Source organism: Ochotona curzoniae, unplaced genomic scaffold (assembly GCF_017591425.1).
Source record: "Ochotona curzoniae isolate NIBS_2020 unplaced genomic scaffold, NIBS_Ocur_1.0 scaffold_4505, whole genome shotgun sequence".
Lineage (NCBI taxonomy): Eukaryota > Metazoa > Chordata > Mammalia > Lagomorpha > Ochotonidae > Ochotona > Ochotona curzoniae.
In genome coordinates, this window is record NW_024467118.1 from 32,625,949 (window position 1) to 32,643,651 (window position 17,703).

The 17,703-nt window shown below is 51.5% G+C and overlaps 1 protein-coding gene across 1 annotated transcript; it reads left to right on the plus strand.

Annotated features, from left to right (window-relative positions):
* The first annotated feature begins 801 nt into the window (after nucleotides 1–801).
* ZNF395 (zinc finger protein 395) lies at nucleotides 802–14,372 on the plus strand. Its single transcript, XM_040966052.1, has 9 exons — nucleotides 802–1,267; nucleotides 2,852–3,084; nucleotides 5,377–5,486; nucleotides 8,071–8,306; nucleotides 8,746–8,846; nucleotides 9,282–9,585; nucleotides 11,090–11,182; nucleotides 11,992–12,095; nucleotides 12,381–14,372. Exons 1-9 carry the CDS (start codon nucleotides 1,016–1,018, stop codon nucleotides 12,490–12,492), a joined length of 1,545 nt encoding a protein of 514 aa, XP_040821986.1. The 5' UTR covers nucleotides 802–1,015; the 3' UTR covers nucleotides 12,493–14,372.
* Nucleotides 14,373–17,703: the final 3,331 nt, after the last annotated feature.

Here is a 17,703-nt window from a genome sequence, read left to right on the forward strand (position 1 = left end):
GTGTCATCAAGGGCAAAATCAGGCCGTGGCATGATTCGTTCCATGCTGTTTGTGTGGCTTTGCACTCAGCTGAGCCCGAGAGTCTGTGTGGAGCCAACAGCTGCACTCCGAGTTTGCCTGGTGATAAGGTCTCTTGGCTGTTCATCTGTGGAAGCAGTTCCTGGGTGTGTGTGTACCTGAGTGTGTGTGCACCTGGGGTGTGTGTGTGTGTGTGAGTAGTTAGGTGCAACTCAGAGATTATGTGCAGCAGGATGTGCAGCAAAACATGGATGTAGCTCCCAGGGATAATCATGAGGAAGTTGTTGAATTGGAAATACTGTAAGAAAACCCTGTGTGACTTCTAAGCATGTTAAACATTGTATATATTCAGTCATTTGAGTGACAGAGAGCTAGAGCTTCCATCTGCTGCTCCCTCTGTGATACCTGCAATGAGCTGGGTGGGGCCGGGGCCTGGAGAGCTTGCAGCAGGGACTGCAACCAAGGCCTCCGTGAGCAGGGCAAGGAATGCGTCACCCGAGCGCCGCCTCCCAGGGTCAGCGTCGCCAGGAAGCTGGAGCTGGATAATGAATAGACTAACATTTAGTGACAGAGTAAAACTTACATTGTACGAAGTGAAAATTCAGTTTGCCAAGCAGTGACCCCATTTCTGCTGGGCTGAAAAGTGTGTAAATGCACATGTGGAAGAAAGCATGCACTGTTCTTTGGGAAATGCAGGTTTCTCTGGAAGCCAGGTGCGTGAGTGAATTGGTTTTCTTATCAGTATTTTCCCAGTGTCCTGCTTGGAACAGGCATTAATTTTGTCAAAAACCAATGGACAAAAAATGGTGGGTGCTGATGTTTGGCTCAGTTGTTAGAAAAAGTGGCAAAGGTAATTTGAAAATGTGGCATATGTCCTGCGGGACACTCCCAGAACCCTGCTGTGTGCAGAACTGTGTCCTTAAAGCTTGCTGATTGCTGTCAGTGATGAAGAACTTAAAAATGTCTCCTTTTTGTTCCCACCAGGAGAGGCAGCAGCATGGCCAGCGTGCTGTCCCGGCGTCTAGGCAAGCGTTCTCTCCTGGGAGCACGGGTGTTGGGACCCAGTGCCTCGGATGGGCTGTCTGGGTCAGGGCTGCCCTCGGAGTCGCAGGGGGAGCCTCTGGAGGGGGCTGCTGCTCAGCCCTTCCTGACCACAAAGGATGCTTCCTGCCAGGAGCAGCCCAAGGACGTCCTCAAGACCCCTTGCAGCTCTGGCCTGCAGCAGATGGTCTTTCAGCCTGGGCAGAAGGTAGGTCTATCCCCGTGTGGACAGGAGTACCAGCTCCAGAAGCTTGGGGTGGGCAGGCCTTGGGGTGCCTCAAGTGATGGGCTGGAGACCCTCCTGGCACTGCCTGGGGCAGCAGGTTGCTGGGAGAAATTGCCATGCCCGACCCCCACCGCTTGCTGCTCTTGAGGCCCTGGAGGAGAAGGTGGCCCAGACCTCAGTTGGAAGCCCAGCCTTAAGTCTGTATCTTTCGATTTGCTCAGTTTGTCACTTTTCAAAACAAGATTGAACGCCTCCGGCTTGCAGAACTCAGAGGAGTGGACATCTCTGAATTAGCATCGTATGCTTCCTAGAGGTGAAGGTGTCTGCTCAGGAAGGATTCAGTGTGCGTTTTCTTCCCCAGCGTTTGCTGTCTTGTGACATCGGGGCCTGAGGCTCTCTGCTGGGTCTCGGTGTACAGGGTTTTCTTTTGTTGCCTTCTCAAGGACCCCAGGCGTAGAGACCTTCTGTCTTCCACATGGCCTACACTGCCTGGGTCCCTCTCCTCATAAGAAAAGGCCATCGGCCACCTTGCCCAGCACCCCTCTATTGAGGCCAGCCTGCCTCTGTCCCCTACCTGCTTGCTCCCAGCAGACTCAGAATTCTCTGGAGGGACAGGTGCAGGGCATGAGAGGTTCAAGGTGAAGGTTGTGCACCAGCAAACATCCAGGGCTTCAGAGGCCAAGCAGAACAGGAAAACATGAAGATGGACACAGATCACGCAGTCAGAGGAAATCGCAGAGGCTGGCACGATCTCCATCTCCCAGCCTTTGTAGTTTGTAAGGACCCTGTCGTGGAAGAATGGACACAGTGTAACTGTTCTGGGTGGTCAAGTGGGAAGTATGTTCTTTTTTTTTTTAATGTTTAAAGATTTATTTATTTATTATTGGAAAGGCAGATTTACAGAGAAGGAGAGAGACAGGTCTTCCATGTGCTAGTTCACTCCCCATATGACTGCAACAAGTACTGGTCCAAAGCCATGAGCCTAGAGCCTTTTCTGGGTCTCCTACATGGGTGTAGGGTCCTAAGGACTTGGGCCATCCTTTGCTGCTTTCCCAGACCATAAGCAGAGAGCTGGATCAGAAGTGGAACAGCTGGGACATGAAACAGGCTTAGCTTGCTGTGCCACAGTGGCAGCCCTGGGAGTTGTCTGTTCTTACTGCATTTGCTGCTGCTGTAATAATACCTGAGATTTCATTGCTTATAAAAAATAGTCTATTTGGCTCATGGTTCCAGGTGTGGGGTTATCCAAGAGCACGGTGCTGGCCATCCAGTGGGGACTAACCCATTGCTGCAATAATGGCTGTAATCTGCTCACCAAGAGCAATGTCTTCAAGGACAGCATCCTGCTCAGTAGGCCCCACCTGTCGGTGCTGTCACTTTGAAGGTTGTCTTTCTAGCACACTTCGGGGGGAGCCTTTGGTGTCACAGTGTGCCCAAACTAAGGACTCATGAGTCAGAGTGTACAGGCAGATCCCAACCCCTATGAGGGACTTGGGGCACTGCGGAGCTCTGGGGCGAGGATAGCCAAGCTCTGACTGCTGGATGCCATGTCTTGCCCACCCCCAGGTTTCTGTGTGGTACGGGGGTCAGGAGTGCCCAGCACTGGTGGAGCAGCATAGCTGGGCAGAGGACAAGGTGACCGTGTGGCTGCTCGACCAGAAGGCCCAGATCTACTGCAAGGCGGAAGAAGTGTGGCTGGCAGAACTGCAGGGCCCCGTGCCCCAGGCACCTCCCTTGGAGCCCAGAGCCCAGGCTGCTGCCTACAGGCCTGTTTCCAGGAACATCGATGTACCCAAGAGGTTTGTGTGGGGGAACCTGGGCTTTGGAAACCGTCGGGGTGGTGGGGCGTGGGCATGCAGGCTGCCTCATGACGGCAAAGCGTGGGGAGATCCAGGGATACTGAATTGTCAAGATGTTGGACACATGAGGTCCAGGTGAGGGGGCATGCCTGCGGAAAGAGTGACCAATTTTTGGTTTCATGAACGGCTACATATTCTCCCTTTCATGTTTATACTAAAAACAAGCTCATAATCCTTTACAATAAGGCAAAGGAAGATGTGGCTCGGCTTGTGACTCAGGGCACCTGCTTGGAATGGGCCAGTTAGGAAGCAGTTTCAGGGGAGAGGGGCAACCAGGCTCCATCACAGCCACTCAGCTCTGTGATGGGGACGTCACCACAGTCACAGACGAGATGCAAGCCACTGTGCTCCACCGAGACTCTCCTCATGGACCCTCCAATCTCATGTAATTTTCATGAGTTGCATGTCAAGAAATAGTACTCTTCTTTGCTCTGCGGAAACCATTTAAAGTTGGAAAAAGAAACCATTCTTAATTTGCAAGTTTATACAAAAATTGGCGGCTGGCTCTGTTTGGCTCACAGCCCTCAGAACACTGCCCCCACCACCCCTTGGCATCATTGGTGTCTAATGAAGAGTGTACGTTGGCCTTAGAATTGGTGATGCAACTTTCTCCAAGAACACATAGCGTTATTTCTTGGTTACAGGCTGTGCGCACACTTATAAAGATTTAAAATAAAAATCTGGCAACCAGGATAGTCTTCTGTACAAAAGTATGCAAGCAGCCAAGCTCTGTTTGGCCTGACCGTGTCCATTTGTAGGTACTGCTGCTATTGACCGCAGAACCCGGTTCTTTGAGAACAGATCAGAGCAGCCGTACCTGTGATTGTGTAGTCTGTGGAACACCAGTGAAAAATCTGTTTTTCCATGCTACTGAAATGAGAATTCAAAGACCAGACAAAAATGGAGATGTTCACATGTTTCCTTTTTTAATGACTTTGGTTTACTGGCCTCAAACATAGTCTCAGATTTTAGTGGACTTGAATGGTAAGGGATGAAATAATGCCAGGGTCCTTCCAAAGATCCATGGAGAAGTGGCTGTTGGGCTCAGTGGTGACACGCTGGTTGAGCGGCCTATTTTCCACCTCTGGAGTACTTGGGTTCAATACCCAGCCCCAGCGCCTGACTCCAGCTGCCTGCTAATGCTGACCCTGGGTGGCAGCGTGCAGTGATGGCTCTGGCACTTGTTTCCTGGCACCCACCACGGTCAGTTAGGATTGAGGTCTCAGCTCCATGTTGAGCCTCAGCCCCGCCCCGAGCAGTGCAGACCATATGGGGAATCTGTGTGTATGTGTAGCGGGCTACGGGATCTTTGCATTTGTCTTTCGACCTGCCTTCCCCCCACTCCCTCTCCCCCCCAAAAAAAGTACCTTCATAGAAAACACATGATTTGCAAGCCCATGTGTATGGATTTCAAATTTTTTTGCACTGCAGTAAAACTTAATTCCATTTCCAGATTTTTTTCAAGTATCATTTATAGAGTCCTTTGAAATAGACAAGCCACCCAGAAGTGTATTTCAGATGAATTTTTCCTGATATTTGAGCATTGACTTACAGACAGCTCTATTGTACTTCCAAATTATGTAATTGTATGTGAATTTAAAAAAAATATGTAAAATTTTATAGAACTCTGCTCCTCTAGGCGTTGGGATTTATTTTAGGGTTTTGGGTTTTATTTGCTCATTGGCTTATGTAATGGGTTCTGTTGACATTCGGAAACTGACACTGCCTTATTTATCTTGGAGGAGAAGCGGTTAGTGTAATTGTTCCTCCCTAACTTTAAATATAAGCTGGGAAAGGAGGTAATTGTGGTGCATTTGAATTCCAGTGGGCTACCTTTTACCCCTGTACTCCTTTTTTTGTTTGTTTGTTTTGTTTCGTTTTTTCAATTGTTTTGACTCTTCTCCCTTGGCCCCATATAAAATCCTCCTTTTTAAGCTGAAGTGGAGTCTGGGTGAGTGGTGTTGCCGCAGTGGGTGAGCGGTGGTGGTGGTGGGAAGGGGGATCCACGTGCTTCGCCCTGCGTTTCTCAGCCCTGTAAGCAACACTCTGCATGAGTGTTCTTCATGAAGAATGAGGAGAGGCATCGTGCTTCACTCACTGCCATGATGCAGCCACTGGCTGAGTGGACGCGGGGGCTTGGAGGATTGGGGCAGAGTTATAAAATCACCCCACGAGGGGACCCAGGCCTGCCGTCCTAGGCAGTAAGCTCCCCTTCCCTGGGTTTTTATGTAGGAAGTCGGAGGCGATGGAGATGGACGAGATGATGGCGGCCATGGTGCTGACCTCGCTGTCCTGCAGCCCGGCAGTGCAGAGCCCCCCGGGGGCTGAGACCAATTTTGCAGGTAAGCACACAGGGCCCTGAAGGGTTCTGGGAGAGCCGGAAACTCCTGGACCAACACCTCCTGTTCCTGGGAGCAGCTCATTGCCAGGTGCACTGGCCCTGGCTAGAGGCTTTCTGCCGCTGGCAGAAGGCTGCTGAGCTCATGGCTGCCATTCTTGTTCCATGGTTTCTGATCTGGGGAAAGAGAGGCTTGTTGGTACAGTGTGAATTTGGTGGGGTACGAGGCCCAGCCACAGTGACTGCTCAAGGAAATCCTTGAAGGAGAGGGTGAGTGAGTGAGTGAGTGAGTGGTGGGGGTCTACACAGGCCAGGAGGGGAATATTTAGTTGGCCATGGTGGATATAGGCTACATGGTTCCTTTGTGGCTGGGAAACTTGTGCCCCCGGTCTGGCCTTGTAAGTTAGCACGGGCCTAGAGGCCACCAGAAATAGATGAGCTAATGTCTACAATGTGATGGCTTCATCCACACCAAGGCATAAGTATCCAGAACCGCAAAATTCTTGTGGTTGTGACCTCAACACACCTGATCAATAATGTAGAAGGAAGAAAGGGTGCTGGGTGCCAGCAGCTTGACAAGGCTGGTGGTAAACCTGAAGTTTCCTCTGGAAATTTGTTAGCGGGTTGGCCTGCCTATCTCCCAGGGAAGAATTCTGCCACTGGTGAAACCCTACTGAATTAGAAGCCAATCCAAAGCTCATAGGACAATGTGGACTTAGCTCTGGACATGTACTAGGAGTGGCCTTTATAAGTAGTGGCGCTGCAAGCTAACCCTCCACCCTATGGTGCTGGTATCCCCTATGGGCACTGGTTCATGTCCCAGCTGATCTGCTTCCAATCCAGTTGCCTGCTTATGTCCTGAGTAAGCAGCAGAGGATGGCCTAGGTCCTTAGGACCCTGCATCCACATGGGAGACCCAGAAGAGGCCACTGGCTCCCAGCTTTGGATCAGCTCAGCTCAGCTCTGGTCCTTGTGTTCATTTGGAAAGGGAACCAGAAGATGGAAGAGGGCCTTTTTTTTTTTCTCCCCGTAAAACTTGCCTTTCAAATAAAAAAAATAAATCTTCCAAGTGTGGCCCGTAAGGGATCTCCCACCTAGACAGAAAGTGAATATAAAGGAAGGAGAAAGAAACCTTAGGTGCTTCACCCAAGGCTGTGGTCAGCCAGCAGGCCGCTGAGGAAGGACCTTGTGCTTGGAGGACACCCAGCTGTGGAGCCTGGTGGTCCATGCCTGCTGTCTTAGCACAAGCCAAGGTGGGGAAGAGGGTTGGGGTCCCTTTTAAGTTCTCAGGAAACGCTGCAGGTTTGGGAGGTTCTGGAGGCTGGACCAACAGGAGGAAAGTTCAAGGAAATGTCCCAAAGGAAAATAAATAAATGACCCCAGTTCCCTCATCAGAAGTGTGAGCATACATATATGTATGTATATGTCTGTCATGGGCACATGTATGCATGCTTACATGCTAGCACAGTGCATCTCATGCAGTGTCACAATCTGAGTCCTTAGGTTTTTTTTTGACAAAATTTTTCATTATCTGCTAAGGACTTTTTCAGTTACATTTTGACTTGATCATTGAAATCAACGGAAAAAATAAGGAATTCTTGGCAGGAAATTATCTTTATTCTGCAAATTGAGGTGTACATAAGAGCCTAACTTGGCTCTATTATGAATTTCTACTTGCACAAGCTACCTCGTCCCTCTGGTCTGTGTATCAGGATGGTGTGGTTCTCTGAGTTGTGTGTGTGTGTGTGTGTATAGGGCACAGGTGATTCTAAGTGTCTCTGAAATGGTCATCCATAAATTCTGACCGTTACTCATTTACCCAGGAGTACTTTGTGTTTTTGCAATCCAGACTCTATCCTAGGAGAACTGAAGATCAAAGGAAAAACCACTTGTCATTCAGCATAAGACATTACCTTTTTGCTTTGTTTTCGGTTTTTCTTCTGTTGAATGCCAAGCTGTAGGTTGGGGCATCTGAGCCACTGGAAGTGGTTCCTGTGGGGAAGGGCTGTTGTGTTCTGGAGGCTGGCTTGCAGGTTGACCTGTCATTTGTCCCCAGAGGAGTTTTCTGTGTGGATACGTGTGTCACCCTTCACCTGATGGCCTGCTGGTGGATCCTGAGGTTTTGCCTGAATGTCCGCTCTGTTTTAAGCCCCACGGGTAGATGTCGTGACCTTATGCTCTCTAGGAAATGGACGTGATGGCTGTTGGAATGGAGTGATATATGGGAGGGAAGAATTCTTCTTCCATTTTCTTCTGTGTGGGGCAGGGAGGGGCTTCTCCTGGGAGTAGAGACCTAAGGAGAGACAGGATTGGAAACATGGGAAATTGGCAGTCTGTCCTGGAAATCTGTATTAGCATGGAAGCAATTTGGGCAATAGTGAACAGGAGGAGAGAATGACAGGGGGATGGCTGGTGTGGCTTCGACAGAAAATACTTCCTGGGGCAGAGCCATCCCAGCAGCAGAAGTCGCTGTGATCAGCGGATCTGCTCCCTGTTTATTATCGCAAGCTCCAAGGAGGGAGTTTTTTTTTTTATGCCCCATCTGGGGGGACAATCCCATGAGTGGCCTCTTCCCTCTGTCCTGCTAGTGTCCCGTGCAGCCTGCGACCCGTGGAAGGAGAGCGGAGACGTGTCAGACAGTGGCAGCAGCACCACCAGTGGGCACTGGAGTGGGGGCAGTGGCATCTCCACCCCCTCACCTCCTCACCCTCAGGCAAGCCCCAAGTACCTGGGAGATGCCTTCGGCTCCCCTCAAACCGATCATGGCTTTGAGACCGATTCCGACCCTTTCCTGCTGGATGAACCAGCTCCGCGCAAAAGAAAGGTATGTGAACGGGGTGAGTGAGAGCCATCCTCAGGGCAACTCTGAGGGCCTAAGTGTTGGTGGGCTGCCCCCTTCCCACCCTACCCCTATCCCAATTTGTTTGGTGTTCATGGTGTTCATGCCTTGTGACAGTCCCCGGAGCCCACTCCCCCTCCTTGATGCCAGACCCTGCCTTCCTTTTTAGGCTCCTGCACACACCCGGTGGCTTAGCCGTAGCACCAGCAGCCTAGTAGGCCGCTGAGGACCATCTCTTAGGTGTGGGCAGGCCTGAAGGCCTGTGGGCATGGTTGCCTGTTTCTCAGCTCCTGGAGACCCCCTTCCCCAGGGCTTTTGTTGGGTCAGTCAGAGGACAGAGCAGCAGTTGGCATTGCTGGTATTTAAAGGTAGGAGATGAAGGAGAAGGACACAGCCCAATCACCCAGTCTTCCTTTTCCCTCAGAACTCCGTGAAGGTCATGTACAAGTGCCTGTGGCCCAACTGTGGCAAGGTTCTGCGCTCCATCGTGGGCATCAAGCGACATGTCAAAGCCCTCCACCTGGGGTATGTATGGAGGCTGGGGCCTCAGTCCTTTGATCACAGATGAGACCCATAGTGCAGTGTGTGGGAGGTGACCAAGTCCTGAACTTGCCTATGCTTTGGGAGCTGGTTTTCAGTTAGAACCTACTCTGGCCTCCAAGTGCCAGGACCGTTTGTGTCTGTGCAGAGCTGGGTGGCTGCTTGTGGCGGAGGGAACATGCCGTAGCCAGGTCGGGCCTGGAGTGTTGGTGGCAGTGCTGCGTTGGTGCCTCCTGCCAGAGGGGAGGTCTGTCGTGTCCTGGGAAAGGCCAAGTCTCTACGCTAGAAGCAGCAGTTCCTGTGGATGGGCGAGCCTGTCATCCTGCATGAAGAGGGGCTTCACTGACTTGCCCTGTGCAGGTCCTTCCTTCTAGCAGCACGGTTTTGCTCAGCAGTAATTTCCTCTGCTCCCCCGCACAGGGACACTGTGGACTCGGACCAGTTCAAACGGGAAGAAGATTTCTACTACACAGAGGTGCAGGTGAAGGAAGAATCGGCTGCTGCCACTGCAGCTGGCCCCCTTGCCCCTGGCACTGCCACTGCCGACCCAGTCCCCACCCCCACCATGACCAGCTCAGCCCTTGCCGTTCTGCCGCCACCTCCACCCAAAGTTCAGTCCTGCCGCCTGGAACACCCTGGCCTGGAGTCTTCCCTGCCCTCAGGTGCACTCAGCAAGTCAGCTCCAGGCTCCTTCTGGCACATCCAGGCTGACCATGCGTATCAGGTATGCAGTGGTGGAGGCAGTGCTCAGGGGCCAGCCTGTGATCTGGGTTGTCATTGGCCAGCCAGATCACAGGCTCCAACCCCCTCCTGACTGAAGCTCTTTGGCCCAATTGCTAGTCTCCTTTATAAAAACAGAAAAGGAAACTTAGAGTTCTCCACTGGTGCTGGCTGCTGTGGTGGTGACTGCAAAGCTAGCTGAATCCCTCAGTAACCGGCTTGATGGATCTTGTTCGGAAATGGTGGTCCTGATGCTTATAAAAGGTGGTGACACAGTGCCAGTGGGGCCTCCCAGGGTGAACCTCTTGTGCTCCTTGAATTGCGTGACAGTGGCAATCAGTCCAGTGCTGATGTTTTGCTTAGCACTGGGCCCAGTGAGCTTTTCAGATAGAATAGGACCTTGGCCCTGCTCTTGGGGAGTACATGATACTGCTGAATGAGGAGCAAGAGTGTAACTCTGGCCAGTTATGATAAATGGTCCCAGTGCTGTTGCTGGAGCCATGAGAACAGGTTGTAGGTACAGGGAGGACCAAGCCATAGTGCCTGTGTCCTTGGCCATAGCTGTGGAAAAGGAGATGGTACGAAAGTCCTTCCTGCATGGAGCAGGTACTCGATGAGTGTGTAGCTTGCTGGATATGAGTTTTTCTTAAAATCTTTTTTTTTCCTGGGCCAATCTGTGGATTAATACCAAACCACTAGAGGGTGTGGCTCTTAGCTGTTTCATGTTTGACCAACATCCAGTTGTTTTGTCTCCCCTGTGGAGCCTAGTCAGAGTGGCTGGTGGTTTTCTTCAAGATTTATTTTAAAAGATTTACAGAGAGATGGAGAGGGGAGAGAGAGAGATCTTCTCTCTTTTGGTTCACTCCCATGCTGGCCACCAGTCAGGGCTGGACCTGGCAGAAGCCAGAAACCAGGAGCTTCATCCAGATTTTCCATATAGGTATCAGGAGCCCAAGCACTTGGGCCATCTTCTGCTTTTTCCCAGGCCATTAACATGGAGCTAGAATAGAAGTGGAATAGCTGGGACTCCCCTCATTCTGTCACAGGTGATGGCTTTACTTACTATGCCACAATACCAGCTCTGTGGCTTGGCAATTGTACAGAGATCTAAACCTGTGTGTACACCAGTGTGCTGCTATTTCCAAGCAGTTGCCTGGGGATGCTGCATCTCACTCCCACAGAACCACAGCTCAGGAGGCTTGTGGACTTCTCTGAGTACTGCCTGCAGCAGCATCTTGGTGGGTGCTCCAGCCAGGGAAGTCAGTTTGCGGTGATTAACTGTTGAGGCTGGCCCATAAACCCACTCTGAGTGGAGGGTTCTGGCATGAGGTTGGATCCTGACAATGGAGGTTGCCTGGAAGCACTGGGTGGCTGGCGTGGCTTTGTATTTCACAGTCTTGTCACATAGGTAGAGGAAAGAGGGGCACCTTCTGTAAGAGGTCAGCTCATGCAGGTTACATGTGTCCCAGGTCTGATGCCCAAGCTGATGCCCAGTCTTGTCTCCGCAGGCTCTGCCGTCCTTCCAGATCCCGGTCTCCCCACACATCTACACCAGCATCAGCTGGGCTGCGGCCCCTTCCACCACTTCTTCCTTTTCTCCGGTGAGCATGCCTAGCCCCATGCACAGCAGCACTCCCAGGGCCCTGATGCAAGCCCAGGGCTCTTGTATCCATCCCCAGGCTGGGAGTCAGCTCTGGGGTGTCTGGCTTGGGTCTGGTGTTTCTGACCTGCCTCCAGCTCCTCTGCCCTTGCCCTGCCCCAGGCTTCTTGCTCTGCAGCTGGTCACAGCCTCTCTCTGAAGGAGAGAAGTGGGTGCTTGCATAGGAGGGCCTATCTCACGCAGATTTCTTGGCCAAGAAAATCACCCGATGAAGCTGGGGTCAACACCCTGTTTAGCCCCAGATGCCCATGGGAAGAGAAAGAATACAGCTTGGAGAGGATGAGAGAGAAGAAGGTGGGGGTGGAAATCTGGGCCACAGTGGACCAATGGCTCATGTGGCTTGACCTGAATTAAAATAATTCAGAAGTCATTTGGAACCATATGTAGTGGGCTCCCAGTCTTAAATAACTGGCACAGGAGGTATCACACATTGTAAGCTCCACTTGTTGGACGGTACCATTGAGGCAGTTCATTGCCTCCTCCATCTCAGGTGCAGTGGCTTTGTTCAAGTCCTCTGTAGAAAGTGAGCCTATAGGAGGCCTAGTCAGGTGGGCCTGCTGCCTTGGCGCCTGCCGGACTAGAGCGTGGCTTACAGCCTACTCCTTACTCTGGCCCCCCTGCTACCCCAGCCCCTGGTGCTGAGAGATCAGCTCCACCTGGATGGAGTAGGTCACCCCGGCGCTCAAAGCACAGCCGCTAGCAGATGCTCTCCTGCTCATGGCCTGGCCGGCCCCCTGTCTCCCCACACAGGTCCGGAGCCGATCGCTGAGCTTCAGCGAGCCACAGCAGCCACCACCCGCGGCAAAATCTCACCTGATCGTCACATCTCCGCCCCGGGCCCAGAGCAGCACCAGGTGAAATGGGTGCCACCATGCCATGCCTTCCCTTCTGGGACCCTGTTTCCTTGTCACCACTGACAGTGGGGGCTCCGGGTCCACCCGCCTGTAGTTCCAGGGTTAGTCCCCTAAGGGGAGTCTGGAATCTGCACAGGATGGGGTGGCATCTCCTCTGAGCCTCTGGCCTCTGGCCTCTGGAGGGTGGGCGGCAGGGGTCCTGTCTTTGCAGCCTCACTTTGGCTGCCATCCTAGGTGCCGGTGACAGCAGCACGTGGTTCTGACTGTGTTTCTCTTGGTCGGCAGGAAAGCCCGTGGGGAGGCCAAGAAGTGCCGCAAGGTATATGGCATCGAGCACCGGGACCAGTGGTGCACGGCCTGCCGGTGGAAGAAAGCCTGCCAGCGCTTCCTGGACTGAGCCTGGCCACAGAGTGCCCCGTGTCCCCACTGCTCCCCGGCCCGGGCCCACCCCCATCCCCACAAGAGGCACCCCCTGTATCTCAAGCCCAAAGCAGCAAGCGCCCCATAAGATGCAGTGTACATGTGGACTGGAGGACCTTTTTTGGCTAAGCTGTAATGCTGAAAACACTGTCTCCCTGCCTTGTGGGAACATTTTATTTTTTTAAAAACAAAAAAAGAAAGGAAAATATTTTTTTCCCCCTTGAGTAGGAGAGAGCCAAAACTGACCAAGGGCGTTCTCAGCAAACCAGAGACCAAAGAATTCCCTGCCCTCCTGTCCCTCAGCACCTGCCCCTCAGGGGGCTGTGCCTGCGCGTCTCAGAGGAACCAGCCAGCGGCTTTTTTGTTTCCTGCTTGGTGGAGTGCATTCTTCTCTCTCTCAACTCTTCCAGAAAGGACTGTGAGCAAGATGAACTTACTTTCCTTAGGCAAAAACATATGGCGTTGTGGCTGATGGACAATTCAGAGAGCGTGGGGTGTGAGTGGGTGCTGCCCGGATCCTTCTAGGGGAGGAGTGGTGAGTGGGCAGCTGTGTCCTTCCTCCACACTTGGAGCAGCTTCCAAGGAAGGAGCAGGGAGGACCCTCTTTTTTGGTGACAGCTGGATTGCATCCCGGCAGTCATAGGCTTGCTTCTTAAAGCCCAGGCGAATAGGGTTTTTGAAGACTATCCCTGTACCAAGTTCCTGAGCCAAAAGGCTTGGGAGAATTCATTTCCTGAGACGTGGCTAGTTCAGCACTATCTGACCTTCTCTTTTGCCGTGAGGAGGTCCTGGAGGGTTTGTGGGTGGGTGACAACTCTTCTCTTACCTGAGTCAGCCCCCACTCCCCCTAAACCTCAGGACTGGCCCCTATCTCTCCCAAGGCTGCGGAAACACTGCGTCTGGGAGCCTCTGCTGGTCCAAGGTCCCTGTTAACGTGGTGGTCCTCAGAGACCCCAGCAGATGCCCTTGTGTCTCCTGGCTTCACCAGGTAGCCCTGCACCTGAAGTCAAGAGGAGGATTGAAGAGCCCTTGTGGTCGAGGGTCAGGCTGTAGCAGTCCCACCTGGAAGATGTGGAGAGTTTTGGGGGAGCTGCTGCTTTGGCCCTGGCAGTTTTTGGACACTACTGGAATTGGGCAGCTGGGGCAGGAAGAAATAACCAGGCTGCCTTGAGGTTAGTCAGCAGAGCTGTTCTTGCTGGGGAGGATGGAGAGGTAGGGAGTTTTGGGCCAGGCCAGCTACTGATGTGGAAAGACGAAGTGAGCCGAGGGCAGGGCACGTGTGTCTGTCTTGAGGCCACACATCTCTCCTAAGTGGGACTAGTTTGGGAGCGTCTCTGCCTGTTTGAGTGTAGCTGTTGAATACGCAGCTGCCTTATGTGTGAGTCCTGGGCCAATATCCCAGATACCAGGGCTCAGGGGGTTCACCAGGCCAGCTCTCTGGAGTCTGAGGGGCAGCATCTACCCCATGGTGGTCATCATGCAGGCAGCCTTGCTGGTGAAGACACCAAGCCACTGAGGTTCCATTGGTGACCTCGGGGGGGAAATATTGCAAGGAGACTTCAAGAAGTTCATGCGAAGTGGAGTTTAAATGGATCACTTACTTTTTTGAGAATGTTCTCAAAGTCCTGTGTCAGTGTAAGCTAGAGTGTCATAAAAACCGCAAGGCTTGGTGCTTGATGGATGCAGTGACCTGGCACATTCTTACATTTGGCCATCTTTGGTGGGGAGGGATGTATTTTTTGAATTGGTCATAAATGTGTGTGTGTGTGTGTGTGTGTGTGTGTGTGTATGTATGAGTCTAATTCTGTCTCTTGAAAAGCTCATCACCAGACTAGCTGGAGGTGGTGTTGGGCTAATGCTTTGGCTTGTCTCGCATCCCATTCTTTGTAACCGCATTCAGATCTTTCCAGTGTGGGCTCGGCCCAGGAAGATCTTCCCTTCCCACTCTAATCAGAGTTCTCACCAAGTCTCTTCTTTAGCAAAGCTGTCTTGGCCTCCCCCCCTCCAAACCCCTACCCAAATTCTCCAGTGTCTACACCATGCAGATAACCTAACCTGGATATAAAGATGTTCTCCATGTGAGGTGGGCTTCTCAAGCCCTCAGTCTCCAGGGCAGAAAGGGAAGGGAGAAAGAAGGAGCTGATGGGATGGTTTAAAAACCAAGGGGGTCCTGCTTCTACTTCTGTTCTGTTTAGTTTGCAGCTTCCTCGTCTGCATTTGCTCCCCGCTCCCGTCCAAATGGCCTTCCCCACCATCCACACATGGTGTGTGGGTCCCCAGCCTGTGACCTACCCTCGAGGTAGTTTGCTGCGTTTGTGTCTGCTCCTGCCAGTGTGGGGGTGTGTGTGTGCAGTGACCCAGTGCTGGTACTTGGTTTCTTCATTGCTGTGTTTGCCTACTTGGCCGGCCTGCCCAGGGGAACAGATCTGACGGGGCGTGGGGGAAGACACCACAGAGTTGCTTGGGAAATCTAGCAGGACTGAGTGACCAGACTTGCCAGAAAGTTTCCTGGGATGGCGTGGAGAGTCTGTGGAGGCCCCCTGAGGCTCCATCTGCACTCATGCTCGCTCAGCACTCAGAGTGTGGTGGCCGGTGTTTGGTCAGGCAAGGGCTTGGGTTTGTCAAGCAGAAGGCTGCCTGAGAAACACAGCTCTGCTGGGATGACATGATTTTTAAATGGGCTCAAAAAGCCAGGTTGCAACCTCAGAGAGTGTTATGAGTGAAGGCTGCATTGTAGGCTGCATTGTGGAACATTGTTGATGGACTCAGTGGCTGGCAAGACTAATAGGGATATAGAAAGTCTGATTGGTTGGGAGAAATCTGTTCTGTTACTTTTTATTTCTGGTCATCCAGGTTCTGACTTTACCAGAGATGGAAAAAGGAAAAAAAAAAAAAAAAAAGAAGAGGAAGCTAGATCCTGCCTGTGAATTTGTCTTACTGGTACCTTCCCCTCCCACTGTGCCCCAGCTGTCTTCCAAGTATTATTTTTACTGTTCAAAATTTTTAAAAAAGAAATGTGAAATGTAATGTTTTTACAGCAACAATATGAAATATATTTTATAAAGAATAAAATGATACATTGTCTGATTTAATGTGTGCCTGTCCCTCTGCCTAGCTCCTTGCAGTGAGGTTGGCGTTGTCTTTGGAGGTCAACAGGTGTTAGTGAGTTACAGTGGCCAGAGCCTATGCTGTCATTTGCTTACAAGGACAGGTTATGTCTGTCAGGGACCAGGTTAGATGCTTACGTGGGTTGCCTGCTCTCTGGGAGGAAGTGATTCTGTTACCTTTAGGCAGATGAAGGAATGTTGGAGGGTAAGTATCTTGCCTCCCATCATAAACTAAGAAATTATGGCACTGGGATTGCAGCCCAGGCATTTTCTATGTATGCCTCTTGTTTTAAAATCTGATTTTATTTTATTTGAAAGGGGCACACTGGCACACACATACAAACATACATCATCATCATCTTCTTCATCTGTCTGCTAGTTCACTCCTCAAATGCATGCAACAGTTTGGGCTGTATCAGGTTGAAACCCAGAACTCAATTCCAGTCTTCATGTGAATTGCAGGGCCTGAGTAGCTGAGAGGTCACCATTGGCTCCCGGGGTTCATTTCAGTAGGAAACTGGGAATGGAAGCAGAGTTGTGGGGTGCAGGCATCTAGAACTGCGTCTCAACTTCTGTGCCAGATACCCTCACCCTGTGTGTGTTGGCAAAGGGTGGTATATTTTTGGCTGTATTCCCGTGTTTGCTGGAAAGTGGGCAAAGTGACTTAGGAAGTCAAATTACATTTTATGTTTATGGAATAGGCCCTGGGTATGGATCTGTCCTCTGCAGATATTAATTGTACGAATGTTATGGCCCACACAGTATTAGTGAAGCTAGCCTTGTGGGCTGGGTGTCAACAGGTGAAAAGCCTCATCTCACTGTGGGAATGGCTTGCACACATGAAGTTGCTGAACTTGAACACCTGACCCAACAGCCATAGGTCGTGAGGAGACCATGCTAGAGAGAGGAGACTGGAGGAAATGGTTGTGGAAATGTGGTAAAACCTGCCATGTATCATAACAGAAGGAAAACATGGTGTTTTTATAATAAGGCACGGTGATTGGGGACAGGTGGAAACCATAGGGTACTTTTGCTGTGTTCTATCCAGGAGAGGCCAGGGCTGGGACAAGTGGCTGCCAACAGGTGGGGAGTTGAGAGGTCTGGAGGGGTGGTAGTCTCCAGGGGTATTCTAGGGCCCCTGGCACTGCTGTGATGGCTGTAGGGAGCTGCAGTATCTTGGTTAGGGCTTCTTGTCCCCTCCTTTCTCTCTTTTTGTCCTTGTGCTACCCTGTCCTTATAACAGAGTCCCCCAAAGCATCAGCATTGCCAGAAGTACTCCTCTTCGTGTATAGCTTGGACCCATCCCAACTTGCCCGGGTGGCTGCGTCAGTGGAGCCCCTCATTCTACACCTACTGCCTGAGCTTGGTGAGGGGAAGTGCTAGCCAGTGCTTGCAAGTGGGAAGGGCAGAGAAGTGGGAGTGCGGAGTCTCCTGGCCCCTACTCTGCCAGAGTGGCTGTTGGTCTTTACAGAAAGCTGCCCCTTTACTGGGTTCTAGCAGATCTTTTGTCCCTGCCAGGCCTCCCCAAATACCCACAACAGATTACTGTCCCTTGCTGATGTCCTGCAAAGCTGGGTTAAGGTTTGAGTGTCCTCAAAACTCATGTTGAAATTTATTTGCCAATGCAATGGTACTGGGAGCTCTTTTTTTTTTTTTTTTATTTGAAAGAGTTACATAGAGGAAGAGACAGAAAGATCTTCCATCCAATGGTTCATTCCTTAAATGGCAGCAACAGCTGGGGCTAGACCAGTGAGAAACCAGAAACTCAGAGCTTTGTGCTGGACTCCCATGTGAGTGGTAGAGAGCCAAGCAGCTGAGCCATCCTCTGCTGCTTTCTCAGGTGCATTAGTAGGGAGCTGGATCAGAAGCAGAGCAGCCAGGACTTGAACTGGTGATCATATGGGATGCTGGTATTGCAGGTGGTGACTTTATCCACGCACCACATTTTGGGTCCCTAGCCCTTTAAGAGGTGATTAGTTCCTGAAAGCCTAGCCCTCCTGGATAGATTAAGGCCGGCCGCCATCTTAGGAGCGGCTTTGTTACTCAGAGAGTGGGCTTCCCAGGAGAGAAAACGCTTGGCA

What these genes read in the sequence shown, in the direction of transcription:
- ZNF395 (XM_040966052.1), top strand. Translation starts at nt 1,016, where the DNA reads ATGGCCAGCGTGCTGTCCCGGCGTCTAGGCAAGCGTTCTCTCCTGGGA. An exon ending in TCTTTCAGCCTGGGCAGAAG is followed by an intron (nt 1,268 to 2,851) that starts GTAGGTCTATCC and finishes GCCCACCCCCAG; the next exon opens with GTTTCTGTGTGGTACGGGGG. An exon ending in CAGCTCCGCGCAAAAGAAAG is followed by an intron (nt 8,307 to 8,745) that starts GTATGTGAACGG and finishes CTTTTCCCTCAG; the next exon opens with AACTCCGTGAAGGTCATGTA.